The sequence below is a fragment of the Peromyscus eremicus genome, chromosome 8a (genome assembly GCF_949786415.1).
Source record: "Peromyscus eremicus chromosome 8a, PerEre_H2_v1, whole genome shotgun sequence".
NCBI lineage: Eukaryota > Metazoa > Chordata > Mammalia > Rodentia > Cricetidae > Peromyscus > Peromyscus eremicus.
In genome coordinates this window covers 88600847-88615388 of record NC_081423.1, presented here as the reverse complement: position 1 = coordinate 88615388, position 14542 = coordinate 88600847, and the positions used below count along the sequence as shown (strand labels likewise).

Sequence of the window (14542 nt, the reverse complement as noted above, 5' to 3'; positions counted from 1 at the left end):
AAGGGTCTCACAAAGCTCCACATAGCTGAAGGCCTTGGGAATGTTCCTAGATGCTGCTATAAGCCAACCACATTGGCCTCAGCACTTACATCCTCTAAGGGCAGGAGACTGCCTTGGGCTTTGTTTGGGTTTTGTTTTTGTTTTTAGTTTCTCAAGACAGGGTTTCTCTGTGTAGCCCTGGCTGTCCTGGAACTTGCTCTGTAAACCAGATTGGAACTCACAAAGATCCACCTGCCTCTGCTCCTGGGTGTTGGGATTAAAGGCGTGCATCACCACTGCCCTGTCTTAAATACAACCAGGGCATTCACATGGACTCCACTCACAGATCTGAGTCTCCTGGGTTCTATGTGTGCTCTTTGGTGTCTGAGTGTGCGTGATGTTCTGTGTAGGTTCATATACCAGAAAATCAATGAAAACTCTGAATAGGGAAGATCCAGGGAGATGGTTCAGTGAGTGAAATGCTTGCTGTGGAAATCTGGTCCCTGGAATTTGATTTGCAGAATACATGTAAAGATGGAAGGAGAGAATCATCTCCACAAAGTTGTCCTTGACCTCCACATATATGATGTGGCTTCCATATGCCCAAACATCATACACACACACACACACACACACACACACACACACACACACACACACGAATAAATAATAAATATATGTGTATATATATATATTTATATATATATACACATATGTACATATATATTTTTGGAGACAGGGTCTCAACCATGTAGCCTTGACTGACCTGGAACTCACTTTGTAGACTAGGCTGGCCTTGAACTCACAGAAATCCACCTGGCTCAGTCTCCTGGGTGCTGGGATTAAAGGTGTACCCCATCATGCCTGGCTGATAATACATTTTTTTACAATAGTGAGGGAAAAAAGACATTGAACCATTACAGTAGTGTAAGAATCCCTCACCTGACCCCAAGGTAGTCACCCCACTTCCTCCTGCTCCCAGTCCTAACATCTGCTGTTATTATAGACTGTGTATATCCCATATCCAAAATGCTTGGGATCCAAAGTACTTTAGATTTTTTCAATTTATTTTTCAGATTTTGGAATATTTCACATGTGATATGTAGAAATGAAATAGTTTCAAGATGGGACCCAAGTCTATACACAGATGTTATTTGTTCACTCTGTATTTTATATTCATAACCCAAAGATGATTTCACATCATACCTTAAGCAGTTTTGTGCAGGGCACACAGCTTTGCATTGTTGTAACGTGTCTTTCTCTGTCCAGTCAGCTCCCAAACAATGATGTGGAGACCTCTTACTAATTATGAAAGCTCGGCCTTTAGCTTAGGCTTGCCACCAGCTGGCTCTTATAACTCAAATGAATCTGCTTCTATGAATCTACGTTCTGCCACATGGCTTTTTCACCTCTCCTCCATTCTATATGTGCAACTTGTTCCACGTCCCCTGGTGTCTCCGGCATAATCCTGCACCTAGATTCCTCCTCCTCTTCCTCTCTCTCCCCAGAAATCCTGCCAATTTCTCTTGCCTAGCGACTGACCACTCAGCTCTTTATTAAACCAATCACAGTAATACATCTTTACATAGTGTACAAATATTCCACACCACATTGTAGATTCCACACCATGGCGTTGTGTTGGCACTCAAAGATTTTCCAGTTTGGGAGCATTTTGGGTTTCTGTATTTTGGATAAGGGGTGCCCAACCTGTAATCTATCCTCTTTCCGTGTAGCTTTGTTTTTGACATTTCAAAAATGTTTCATAGATTGGATCATATCTAGGGAGATTAGCTTTTTTGTTTGCTTGGTTTATTTTTATTTTTTTTTTCTTGGCACAGTCCCTGGAAATTCACCCATAAGTTGTGTGTATCTAGATTCAGTCCCTTTTTGTCATAGAATAACATCTTGTAGTCTGGATATACTGCCATTTATTTGGCCAATCACCCACTGAAGGACGTCTAGTTTCTCAAGAAATCTGGAATTGAAAATCCACTTTCTGTGACCATTCATGCACAGGGTGTGTGTGTGTGTGTGTGTGTGTGTGTGTGTGTGTGTATGTGTGTGTGTGTGTATGTGTGTGTGTGTGTGTGTGTTTGTGTGTTTGTGTGCGTGTGTGTATGTGCGCACGCACACACAAGCACATGGCATTAGAGGCCATCTTGTTTGAATTGTTTTTGCCCAGCATGTGGGTTCCGGGGATTGAACTCAGGTCCTTAGTCTTGGCAGCAGGTGCCTTTACCCACTGAGAAGCCTTGCCAGCCTCATCAGCTGCTCTGTTTTCAGAGAGGTCTAATTAAGCAGGCACTGGACATCTGGGAGGGTCCTCCCTGAGACCTAGAACACTTTCCCACCCCAGTTTTAGAAGTGTTCATGTGGCTCCTGGCTTCGTCCTGAGTCACATGACTTGTACTGCTGTCCAGAAGCACCGTTTCCTGTGCATAGTCTCAAACTCCAACTTGGCTACCCTTTAAAAAAAATTTAATGTATCTATTTATTTTGATTGTGTTTAATCAGGTAATGAAGCTGTGTGGAAGCAGGAAACAGAGAGACAGCTATAGAGAATGGAGTGAAGGATTACATCCTAGGGTAACCTCAGTAACTAAATACTTCATAGTCAGCGTGTTTGGACATTTTCAGGCTTTGACCCCTTCGGCTAGGTTCTAGGCCAACCTTTTTTCAATGGTGTAGCATTTCAAGATGTCTGAAATGCTTTTCTTCTGCAGGCCCAGAGAAGACTCAGTCAGCCAGCAGGAGTTCCAACTAACCCCCCATGTGTGACTATCATCTGTGAGTGCTTGGGGCAAGTGCACCGGTCTCCTTGATGAGCAGCTCCTTTCTCTTGTAAGGAAATGAGGGTGACTAGGTGTGGGGGCACCCCTGTTACCCCAGCAGTCAAAAATCCAAGGCAAGGGGATTAAGAATTCCAAACTACTGGGTTTTGGGGAGGGGAGGGTAGTTAGAGTGTCTCAGGAGGACTCTGAGATGGGTTGCTGGGACTAAGGGGTTCATTGGAAGGGTTACTAACATCACTGACAGAGAGGCATTGCGGAGGCCCTCACAGCCCCCATTGCAGAAGTGAGGTCTCATCTTTTTGAGGATAGGGGAGACTTCATGGCATAAACCTGCAGCCAGGCTCTCTGATTCCCAGGCAGGAGAGAGGGAAGGGGAGCAGGAGCAGGGTGTGGCAACAATACCCTCTTTGATAGTAACTCACTTCCTGGGTGAGATATCCTGGCCCTGGGACGTCTGTTACTAGAGACAGGCAGAGGATGTCTCAGGGTGCCTGCTGCTATCTGTGAGAAGACACTGCTGGAGATGGAGCAGGGAGAAAGAGGAGGGAGGGAGGGAGGGAGGGAAGGAAGGAAGGAAGGAAGGAAGGAAGGAAGGAAGGAAGGAAATAAATAATAGTGTTTGAGGTGGGTATGGTAGTGCACATCTATAATGCCAACACTCTGGAAGAAGAGGCGGAAAGATCCATGTCTCAGGCCAGCTTAGGCTATATATCTAAACCCTGTCTCAACAATAAATAAATATTATTATTATGTATGAAACAAAAGGTCTATAGAAGTCGTTTGTTTGTTTGTTTTTGAGACAGAGTTTCTCTGTGTAGCTTTGGCTGTCCTGGAACTCACTCTGTAGACCTGTCTGGCCTTGAACTCACAGAGATCTGCCTGCCTCTGCCTCCTGAGTGCTGGGATTAAAGGTGTGCACCACCACCACCCCAGCTAGAAGTCTTGTGTAACAAGCTTTCTTGTTGGACTGACTATCTTTGGTTCGCCAGCCCCCAAATATTGACACAGAGACTTCTTATTAACTATGAAAGTCTCGCCGTTAGCTTAGGCTTGTCCCACTAGCTCTCAAACTTAAATTAACCTGTCTCTATTAATCTACATTCGGCCACATGGATCAGGTACTTCTGCTCTGTACCACATGTCTGATTTCTTCAGAATCTCTTGGTGTCTCCCGGGCATAATCCACACATCTAGATTCCTCCTCCTCCTCTTCCTCTCTCTCTCTCCTAGAAATCCTGCCTATCCTCTCCTGCCTAGCTATTGGCCATTCAGCTCTTTATTAAACCAATAAAAGTGACACATCTTCATACAGGGTAAACAAATATTCCCCAACAGTCTTGTTTTTTTTTTTTTTTTTTTTTTTTTTTTTTGGTTTTTCGAGACAGGGTTTCTCTGTGTAGCTTTGCAACTTTTCCTGGAACTCACTTGGTAGCCCACGCTGGCCTCGAACTCACAGAGATCCGCCTGTCTCTGCCTCCCGAGTGCTGGGATTAAAGGCGTGCGCCACCACCGCCCGGCCAACAGTCTTGTTTTAAAGGATAATTCTTAAGAGTAAAATTGCAATCTCAAACACATATAAAATAAATATTTATCAAATATTTTCTTACCAACTAATGCAGTCAGTGAGAATCATCATTTGCCTGAAAGAAGAGCATATATATATATATAATCCTAGCACTGGCTGAGGTAGGAGGATTGTCATAAATCTGAGGCTATCCTGAGCTATACAGAGAATTTGGGGCCAACTTGGGTTACAGAGTGAAACCCTGTCTCAAAAACCAAACCAAGCTCTTCCGGTCCCAGGCGCTTCGGGAGCCATTCCGACATGGCCAAGTCCAAGAACCACACCACACACAATCAATCTCGAAAATGGCACAGAAATGGTATCAAGAAACCCCGGTCACAAAGATACGAATCTCTTAAGGGGGTGGACCCCAAGTTCCTGAGGAACATGCGCTTTGCCAAGAAGCACAACAAGAAAGGCCTGAAGAAGATGCAGGCCAACAACGCAAAGGCAGTGAGTGCGCGTGCAGAGGCCATCAAGGCCCTTGGGAAGCCCAAGGCGGTTAAGCCCAAGATGCCAAAGGGCCCCAGCCGCAAGCTCAGCCGTCTCGCTTTCATCGCTCACCCCAAGCTCGGGAAGCGGATTAGAAGCTATGTGGCCAAGGGTCGTAGGCTCTGCCAGCCAAAGCCCAAGGCTCAAACCAAGGCAGAGGCCTCAGCTCCAGCTCAGGCTCCCAAAGGTGCCCAGGCCCCTGTGAAGGCCCCATAGAAAAGGTTTCTGTCTGTCAGACAGATAGACTGGTGTAACACACCTACACACTATTTGCAGATGATCAGGACCCCATGCTGTTTTTACAAATAAACTTGAGGCAGGATCTGTTAAAAAAAAAAACAAAAACAAACCAAACCAAACAAACGACAAAATAATATATATGCATATATGATTAGCTGGATGATGGACTAGCAGATCAATTCCTCTGTAGATACCTATCTGCCATGAAAGATGGTGAGATGAATTTGCTTAATGGATGTCAAATCATTCCATATGATTAGGACAGAAATAAACTGCACCATCCCCATCCCATCCAAGTTGTGTTTTTCTGGATGTCAATCATCGGTGTCACTGCCAGAATTCTACAATGTAGGGAGATATAAAGTATTCAAAGGCAGTGCAAGGCACAGATAATCTATAGAATCAGACAGTCTACAAGAGTGAGATGATTGGGGGGGGTGTAAGAGTGCTTTGCCACCAAGATCAACAATCTGGGATCAATGCCCAGGACCCCCAGAGTAGGGGGAAACCAACTCTCTCAAGCTGACCTTTGACCTCCACATGTATGTTGTAGCAAGTGCATGCTCCCCCTGTACTAAATAAGTAGTTGTAATTTTTTTCTTTGCAAAATTGTGCTTGACAATGACTATCTTTTACTAGAGGTAACCAAGAATGTTGTTGATCTATTACAAAATCTTCCCCAACTTTTCCTGGTAGCTGTTAATTTGACATAAAGTTAAGTCAAAAGGATAACATTTGAAGTTACCTAGATCTCTGAAGACCCCCTCTGCCCCCCTCTCTCTTTCTCTCTCTCTCTTCTCATGTAGTCTGGGCTAGCCTTTAGTTTAGGAGGTAATGAAGTATGACCTTGAACTTCTGATCGTCTTACCTCTGACTCCTGAGTGCTGGAATTACTGGCATGAGGCACTGTACCCGTTTTCTTGATGCTGGGGATCAAACCCAGGGCTGTAAGAATACTAGACAAGCTCTTTATTAGCTGAGTTACATCCCTGGCCCTCCTTGGTGACTTTTCTTATGCTAAGACCCATGCTGGCCTTGTAAAGATCAGTCTTTCTGGATGAACTGGGGTGTAAGGAAGACTTGGGTCCAGGAGCTTGGCGCCTTTCCATGCTTGTGAGATGGAGGAAGATTAATCTTCAGCCTTTGTCAAATAGATGTGTAACGCAGGTTATTTATAGAGCCACTTAAAAAATGAAGCCATCCCCCTGCCTGTTTGTAGCTGCATGTCATGCCCAACACAAAAGACCAGGAAATTCCTTTGGCTCTGTGCACTCAGGATCTGAGACCTCCGCCCTCCCTTCATGGAGCATCTGAGTGGGTACTCTGACACCATCAGCATGGCTTCAGAACTAAAATGACCCAGCAAAGTGGCCATGCACAGAGGCCCAAGGGGCTGGGGCTGGGGGAAGGGTCCCCTGTGCACAAGGTTTCCAACCTGTCCGATGGACTTCCTGAACCTGTAAGAATGAATGGCAAATGTGTGGCCTGTGCTGGGCACTTGAGGAAGCCGCAGGAGCAGGGAGGGTAACTGTTTGACTTGTACTATGTACTAAGTACTGTGCCATAGTCAATCATGAGAAAACAGTAGCAGTGTGTGTGGGGGCGTGAGGAGTGGGCCACTTTTGCCAGGAAATCTTGTAAAAAGCCATCAGATCTGAGGTGTTCTTTTTTCTTTCTCTCCCCCCGCCCCTCTTTTTTGCTGAAAATCAAACCCAGGACCTTGTACACACTGGGTGGATGCTCTACACCTGAGCTTCAGATCCAGCAGTGAAAGTCTTCCATAAATTGGCATGGAGGTACATGCTTACAATCCCAGCACTTAGAAGGCTGAGGCAGGAGGCTTGCTGCGAGTTTGAAGCCAGAAGGGATTCTATGAGACCCTATTGCAAACAAAACCAAAACAGCCAAAAGTCTTCATGTGAGCCATCAAAAAGCATGTTGAATGGGACAGAGACAACAGCTAGGCAGGCTGGGAGTGAGCCCCAAGGGTCTTCCTTCCTGATGTGTGACAGTTTCCTCTGCTTGAAACATTCTATCCTGCAGGGAAGCTCCTTGAGCAAGAAGGTAAACAAACACAAAATAGCTTCAGGAAGTCCCTGAAACTGAGCAGATTCACTAGGCCTCTCCCTGTCAGAGTAAGCAATAAAGATTACTGAGAATCCCTCTCAGACAAGCCAAGCTGTGAGGAGGACTCTGAGACCAGAGCAGCTGCTCAGAGGAAGCAGAAACCAGCCTGGCTGCCTAGAATAGGTTTAGACCACTGGGTCACTTGAAAAGGACACTTCCCAGCCTGTTGGACTGCCTACACGCTGTGCAGTGTGCTTCAGGTTCCAAGCTTCTTTGAGCGGTCACCCGTGCTGAGATGGGCTTTGATCATGCAGCTGTCTTTGAGACATTTCTGCTCCTCTAAGTAACCCTTCACCCATATTCCTGTAAGTAACTCCAATAAAACCCATGGTTTACCAAGTTGGACTCTGGTCTGTTATAGGCTTCCTTTCTGGAGTGAGTAGACGTGTCTCATCTCCCCAGGAAAAGTCTGGTCACACAACTTGTCTCTGCCTCCCCAGCTTGGCTCTGTTTTTTACGTGGGTGCTGGGAATCAAACTCAGGCCCTTACCTTTGAGTAACAAGCTGAGTACTGATGTCACAGGTTGGAACCCCTATATCCAGTTTATGCAAGGCTCTGCCAACTGAGCCACACCCCCAGCCCTGATTTTATTTTTTGAGACAGGGTGTGGTTATGAATCCCAGGCTATCCTAACACGTTTCTTGGTATTTTAATGAACCTTTTCTTTTTATCTCTTTCTTTTCTTAAATTCTCAGAGTTGGTTTGCAGAAATGGAGCAAATTGTACAGTGGGCAGCATGAAGGCAGCCATTACTCTGTGCCCCCACTTCTTGGATCCTGCTTTATTCTTGATGATTTATCATTATTTATTATGAATTTTTATTTATCATTTTTATTAATTTTAAATTTTGTTTTCATTATTTATTTACTATTACTTCTTATTCTGTATTATTATGTCCTTATTACAGCCCAGCAATCCCAGGTTTTAGAAATGGCTGCCACCTTTTCCTAGACCATTAGCAAGACGCTAACACTGCTGGGGCAGTGTGATGTGTATAGAGATAGGGGCTCCTGTATGTCAGGCTGGCTTCGAAAGTGCCGTGTAGCAGAGGATGGACTTGAACTCCTGATCTTCCTGCCCCTACCTCCCAAGTAAAAGTTGTAGACTTGGGACTTAGAAATTCCTACGGACAAGCAGATGCTGGGTCCTACCTGCTGCAGCTGGGTCCTACCTGCTGAGAGGGAGCAAGCTGGTTAGCCTCCTCAAGTGCCCCTCTCCCCACTGAGGCCAAAGGGGTTCAAAGCCTGAAGGCCAGAAGTCTGAAGAGACTCTGGGCTTAGGCTTAATGGTTCCATCTCTTTCCTTCCTTCCTTCCTTCCTTCCTTCCTTCCTTCCTTCCTTCCTTTCTTCCTTCCTTCCTCCCCCCCCCCTTTCCTTTCCCAGCAGGGAACCCAGGTCTTTGTATCTCCTATGCAAGTGTCTTCTCAGTGAGCCTCCTTCCCAGACCCTAACACCTTAAGAGTGCAGTTTCAGCCTCCCTGTGCACAGCGGGCTGGGGGAAGGTGTGGCTAGAGAACTTAGTGGGTATTTGTCAGCTTGCTCAGCAGCCAACTTAAACGTCTGGATCAAAGCCTGGTGATAAGCTAGTGACTGCCTGTCCTTCCAACCAGTGTTACTGTTCGTACCCAAGGTTCTCCTGCTGACCTCTAGATAACCACAGCCATTTCTCCCAAGCTGTTCCTGGCAGGGTAAACTGCTCCCTAAATTTTTGATAAACCAATTAGAGGTTTCCTCTTATTTTACCAAATTTCCTTTTGTCTGAGATAGAAAGGAGAGAGAGGAAGGCAGAGGACAAAAAGTGCTCCTGAGTTGGTTTGACTGTTAAAAGCATCACGGTTGCTATGGTAGCAAGAACAGCCCCCATCTATTGCATTCAAGTGTCAAGTCTCAGGAGGGAGAAGGCCCAGTGGGTAAAGCGCTTGCTCTGTGTGCAAGCATCGGGATCTGAGTGAGTTCAGATCCTCAGCACTTATATAAAAACTGGTGTGGTGTCAGCTGTCTGTGAGTTTGAGGCCAACCTGACCTGGTCTACAGACTGAGTTCCAGGACAGCCAGGGCTAAACAAAGAAACCCTGCCTTAAATAAAAAAAACACCCAAAACCATCACCATCACCAGGCATAATGATACCTGCCTGTATCCAAGTGCAGTGGAGTTCAGGCAGTGTTGGCGGTGCAGCAGGAGGACGAGGAGATGCTATATAGTGGTTAGCCGGGACTCTAGGAAACTCTGTCTGAAATCAACAACAGTGAAAACTAACCAAACAGGCGGAACAGTAGTAGAGGAACTGTCCTGTAGGCAGACCGCATTGTCTAGCGTGGAGGTGGAGGGAGGTGGAGGGAGGAGGAGAGAGAGAATGGATGGGAGAGAACGAATGGACCACTCACGTCTCTCACCTGGGGCCTTCCTATTTTGGGCCTCCCAGCACTCACTCAGCCTGGAAAATATAACTCAACATGGAAAGATCTGCTGATGAACCAGCCTCCCACAAAGCTCTGAAAGGCAGGGCAGTCATCCGCCTCTTTCCTAGGTGTCCAGCCCAGAGCCCCTCCTTGTCCCATGGCCTCCTTCCTGGGCCTCTGGATCCAGGCCTGTCGTGGAGAAGCATCTGACCCCTTGAAGTCTCCAGCCTTACTCAGTGCTGTCTGGTTTGAGAAAGCAATGACATTGGGAGACGGATTGCTTCAGCCCTGGGGAGGTCTGTTATTTCTGTGCAGGGTGCTCCAGAGATGGGCTTCAGCCCCACAAGGTCCTGAGGAGGCTGACATCAACACAGGATGTTCAGTGACTGTTGAGTCCCAAACGAATTGGCTTTTATAAGATAGGATTCTGAGCAACTAGCTGGAATCACCTCTGGCTCTTGATTGCCACACCTGTAACGTGGATCGTGACACACTCCATGTGGGAGGCTGAGAGCGGCCCCCAAAGTATGAAGTAAATCCTGATTCCCATCCTGTGTGATGCTACCCTATGTGTGGGTTAGTCCCTTGGGCTGCTATACGTAATACCATAGAGTTATTGAAAACAGCAATGCTGGATGTGGGGACTAGAGAGATGGCTAAGTGGTTAAGAATATTTACTGCTCTTGCCTGGCGGCAGTGGCGCACACCTTTAATCCCAGCACTCAGGAGGCAGGGCCAGACGGATCTCTATGAGTTCAAGGCCAGCCTGGTCTACAGAGTGAGATCCAGGCCAGGCACCAAAACTACATGGAGAAACCCTGTCTCGAAAAACCAAAGGAAAAAAAAAGAACAACAAAAACAACAGACAGAGAGAGGAGAAGACAGGAAAGGAGAGAAAAGAAGGGAGAATAGGAAGGAAGGAGGGAGACAGGGAGGAAGGGAAGGAGGAAAAGGGAAGGAGGAAGGGAGGGAAGGAGGAAGGAAGGAGGAAGGGAGAGAGGGAGGAAGGGGGTTACATGTATAGTGCTCTTCCACAGCTCGTATCAAACAGTTCAGAGCAAGGAATGATTTTCTAGGCGGAAACCGTCATTTTTTGGCTCTTGCCTTGAGACAGAGAAGACTAGTCCTCATTGAAATGTGTCTTCGGTGACCCTGTTAGCCGTAAAGGGTGGTGCGTCAGACACAGCATGGCAGGCCAGGCTCGTTGCTGCATGCTGGATGCAAGCAGAGGTGTTAGGGAGCAAGGAGTTTCCACATAGTGAGTTCAAGGCTGGCCAAAGCGATATGAGATCCTGTTCCTAAAACAAAGAAGGGAGGGAGGAGGGAAGGAGGGAGGGAGAAAAGAGAAAGGAAGGAAGGAAGCTTTTCTCTGTCCCACCCCGTCCTGTAGTCCTGTAGCCACTTTTAAATAATCATTCAGAGGCTTATATTAATTACAAACTGTTTGGCCTGTGACGGAGGCTTATTGCTAGCTAGCTCTTATATCTTAAATATTCTATTTCTATTCATCTATGCACCGCCATGTGGCCGGTGGCTTACCACTACTTACACATCTTGCTTCTTAAGCATCTTCATGGTGTCTCCCAGACTTCTCCCTTCTCCTGTGTCTCTGCTTGAGTTTCCCGCCTGCGTCTATCCTGCCCTGCCGTAGGCCAAAGTGGCTTTATGCATTAACTAATGGGAGCAACACATATTCACAGTACAGAAAGACATCCTGCATCACAATGCAGGAAGGAAAAGGCACCATCAAAGCAGAAATAATCCAATCCTAACAATACACTAATTCCAATCACTGGCCTAGACAAATACCAGACTCATGCTCCTTGGGATTTGTTGGTTTGTTTTTGTATTGTTTTGAGACAGAATCTCACAATGTGGCCCTGGCCTGGAACTCCAGTCTAGCCTTGAACTCATAGATTTCTGTCTGTGTGCCTCTGCCCCTGGAATCCTGGAATTAAAGGTGTGTGCCACCATACCTGACTCTTGTGTTTTGTTTATTTGTTTTGAGACAGGGTCCTCTGAAGTCCAGTCTGTCCTTAAACTCACTCTGTAGCCAAGAATGACCTTTAACCTCTGATCCTCTCCCGCCGCCGTCTGCAGTCTCCCAAGTGGGATTACAGACATGCCCCTCGCATCTGATTTATGGGGTGCTGAACATCAAACCCCAGTCTTCCTGAATGCTAGGCAAACACTCTGCCAGCTGAGCTGCAGCTCTAGTCTCTAATGTTTTTTATTTATTATTATCATTTTTTTTTTTTTTTTGAAGACAGCGTCTCTCTGTGTAGCCCTGGCTGTCCTGGAACTTGCTCTGTAGACCAGGCTGGCCTCGAACTCAGAGATCCATCTGCCTCTGTCTCCTGAGTGATGGGATTAAAGGCGTGGCCACCATCACCCAGCAGCTTTCAGCTTTTTAATTTTTTAAATTTATGTATATGTATGTGTCTATATGAGTGTCTGCTGCGTGAGTGTGTGTGTGTGTGTGTGTGTGTGTGTGTGTGTGTGTGTGCTCGAGAGTGTGTGCCTGCACAAGTGCACTCAGAGGCCGGAAGAGAGCATTGGCTCCCCTGTGGCTAGAGTTCCTGGCAGGTCTGATGTGGTCCTCCAGAGGAGCGCAAATGCTCTTAACCACTGAGCCATCTCTCTAGCCCCTGACTAGTGCTTCTTGATCGCTAAGTGCGGTCACTTCCCCTGCGATCATTGACGTGTCAGTCTACTTGAGGAGAACAGACTGTCGCCACATGCTGTAGGGAGGGCCTGACACGGAGAAGGTGAAGGAGGTAAAGGGGCATGTAGGAAGTCCTCTCAGTCGAGAGAGCGTGGGGAAATCTTTAGAGAAACTGATATCTGAAATGAGTAATAATTAGTCAGCAAAGAGGAGAGGAAGGGATGCTTCAATGGGCAAATAAGCGATGGGAAACGCCTGTGATGCATTCTGGGAACGGTACGTTTCAGGAGCCAAAGCCTAGTGTAGGGAAGGACACAGTGGTAGGGTGGTTTCAAGCTAGAGGGGTCAGCAAGGGCTGGGTAATGGAGGCTTGGGGTCTGCCTTTCCCCCAGTGTTACAACCTTTCAAACATCGAAGCGGGAGAAACCCATTTATAGTCTAGAACATTCCCTAGGAGGCAAGGCCGCACACATCTGTCATCACAGGGAGGATTGTGTTCAAAGGTAAGCCTGGGGAATTTAGCTAGCCCTTGCATCAGAATAAAGGAAGGAATGAAGGAAGGGAAGAGGGAATGTTAGCTCAGTGGTAGAGCACACACTTGGCATTCCTGACACCCTCGGGGGAGGGGAGGGTGTAGGGAGGAGGAAGAAGGGTGAACTGGGACTGGAGAGATAGCTCAGCAGTTAGGAGCTGGGCCATCATGAGGACTGGAGTTCGGATCCCAATAGTCAAGCAGCATCAGTTCTGGAGGACCTGACACCCTCTCTGGCCTCCAGGCACACACAGGCATACAGACACCCCTCTCACAACCCACATGTTCATACTCTCGGAAGATACATAAATAAAGGGGGTACAGAATGGTTCACTGGGTGAAGGTGCCAGCTGCCAAGCCTGATGCTCTAAGTTTGATCCGAGTTTGATCCTGGGACCCCCATGGTGGAAGGAAGGAGAGGATTCCTACAGGTTGGCCTCTGAGCCCACCCACACCCCCCAAACACACAGCAGCCCACATGCACTCTATGCCACTTCCGCATACACAAATAAATAAATGTTTAAAAAAAAAAAGGTTGGGGGTAGGGGGAGACGAAATTCCCTATGGTCTAGTATGGACTACATATACATACATACACCTGTGTATGGCCAAAGGGGGCTCTGAATGGTGCCTGGGTCAGTAATTAGAGCCCACTGCAGAGGCTGAAGAAAGTCCCTGTTGTTTTTTTTTTTTTTTTTTTTTTTTTTTTTTTTTGGGTTTTTCGAGACAGGGTTTCTCTGTGTAGCTTTGCGCCTTTCCTGGAACTCACTTTGGAGACCAGGCTGGCCTCGAACTCACAGAGATCCGCCTGCCTCTGCCTCCCGAGTGCTGGGATTAAGAAAGTCCCTGTTTCTACTGAATCGTGAGCCCCGTGCTCGGGTACAGTGCTCTTCACTACAGTGCTCCTCACTACAGTGCTCCTCACAACACTGCTCGCTGTCAGAAAAGCTAGCTATGAAAGGTCAGGAGGCCCAGATTTATGCTGTATGGACACAGGCCCCTTGGGGAGCCCACAGGAAAGGCCGACAGGCCTTACTGGGTATCCCACAAAAGGACTTTGGTAGAAGCCGAGGAGAGAACCCCTCACCTTGTTTGAGGAAGGAGTCCCCAAACCCAGATGAGGCAAGAGACTCAAGAACTCTGAGGCAAATGTCACTTCTGACTTTTTGTTGTTTTCTCCTCCTCTAGACAAAGCCACTGGATTCCGTGGTCCCTCCGGAAGGCCAGTCATTTCCTGAGGAGATATCAGGCCAGGCCAGACCTCATTGTTCTTCGTTTCCAGCTATGGCCACCATTACCTGACAAGCACCAGCACTGGTCTTTCTCCGGCGCCTGGAGAAGCTGTCAGAGTAGTTTCTGCTTTCCCCGAGGCGGGTTTCTGGTCTGTGACGGGGAAGAGGATTCTGCCCCTGAGGCATGGCAGGAAGGCAGAACTAACTGTGAGCTTCAGTCTACAAGTGTTCCTCTCAGGATGCAGCTGAGGTGGGCCTCAGTCAGCAAGATGCACCGGGTTGTCCTGCTCACACTGCTGCTCTGTGAGTTTTGAACTTACTTTTCTCTTCAGTTTCATGAGACTTGAAGTTAGTGAAGTCAACAGATTTCTTTTTTCCCTCTCTCTTCCAGATTCAAGCCTCCAGGCTCAGGAAAACTGTAAGTCCTGGTGTTTTTACCTACCCTCCTTCTCCGTGTGTCTTTTCTGAGATTCTTAACTCGTGCTTGGGGTTGGTATTTGTAACAACTGAGAAAAATA

At 47.1% G+C, this 14542-nt stretch overlaps 2 protein-coding genes across 3 annotated transcripts in view; both read left to right on the top strand.

The window, feature by feature from the left end:
• Positions 1 to 4595: 4595 nt before the first annotated feature.
• Positions 4596 to 5043, top strand: LOC131916436 (large ribosomal subunit protein eL29-like). Its single transcript, XM_059269779.1, has one exon. It carries the CDS (start codon positions 4597 to 4599, stop codon positions 5041 to 5043), a length of 447 nt encoding a protein of 148 aa, XP_059125762.1. The 5' UTR covers position 4596.
• An 8971-nt stretch (positions 5044 to 14014) lies between these two features.
• The window catches only part of Pecam1 (platelet and endothelial cell adhesion molecule 1), a 62827-nt gene continuing 62299 nt past the window's right edge, over positions 14015 to 14542 (top strand). For both annotated transcript variants that reach the window (XM_059271992.1, XM_059271991.1), the window contains exons 1-2: positions 14015 to 14327; positions 14416 to 14442. In XM_059271992.1, the coding sequence (XP_059127975.1) occupies positions 14264 to 14327; positions 14416 to 14442 (91 nt within the window). In that variant the 5' untranslated portion in view covers positions 14015 to 14263. The remainder of the gene's footprint in view (positions 14328 to 14415; positions 14443 to 14542) is intronic.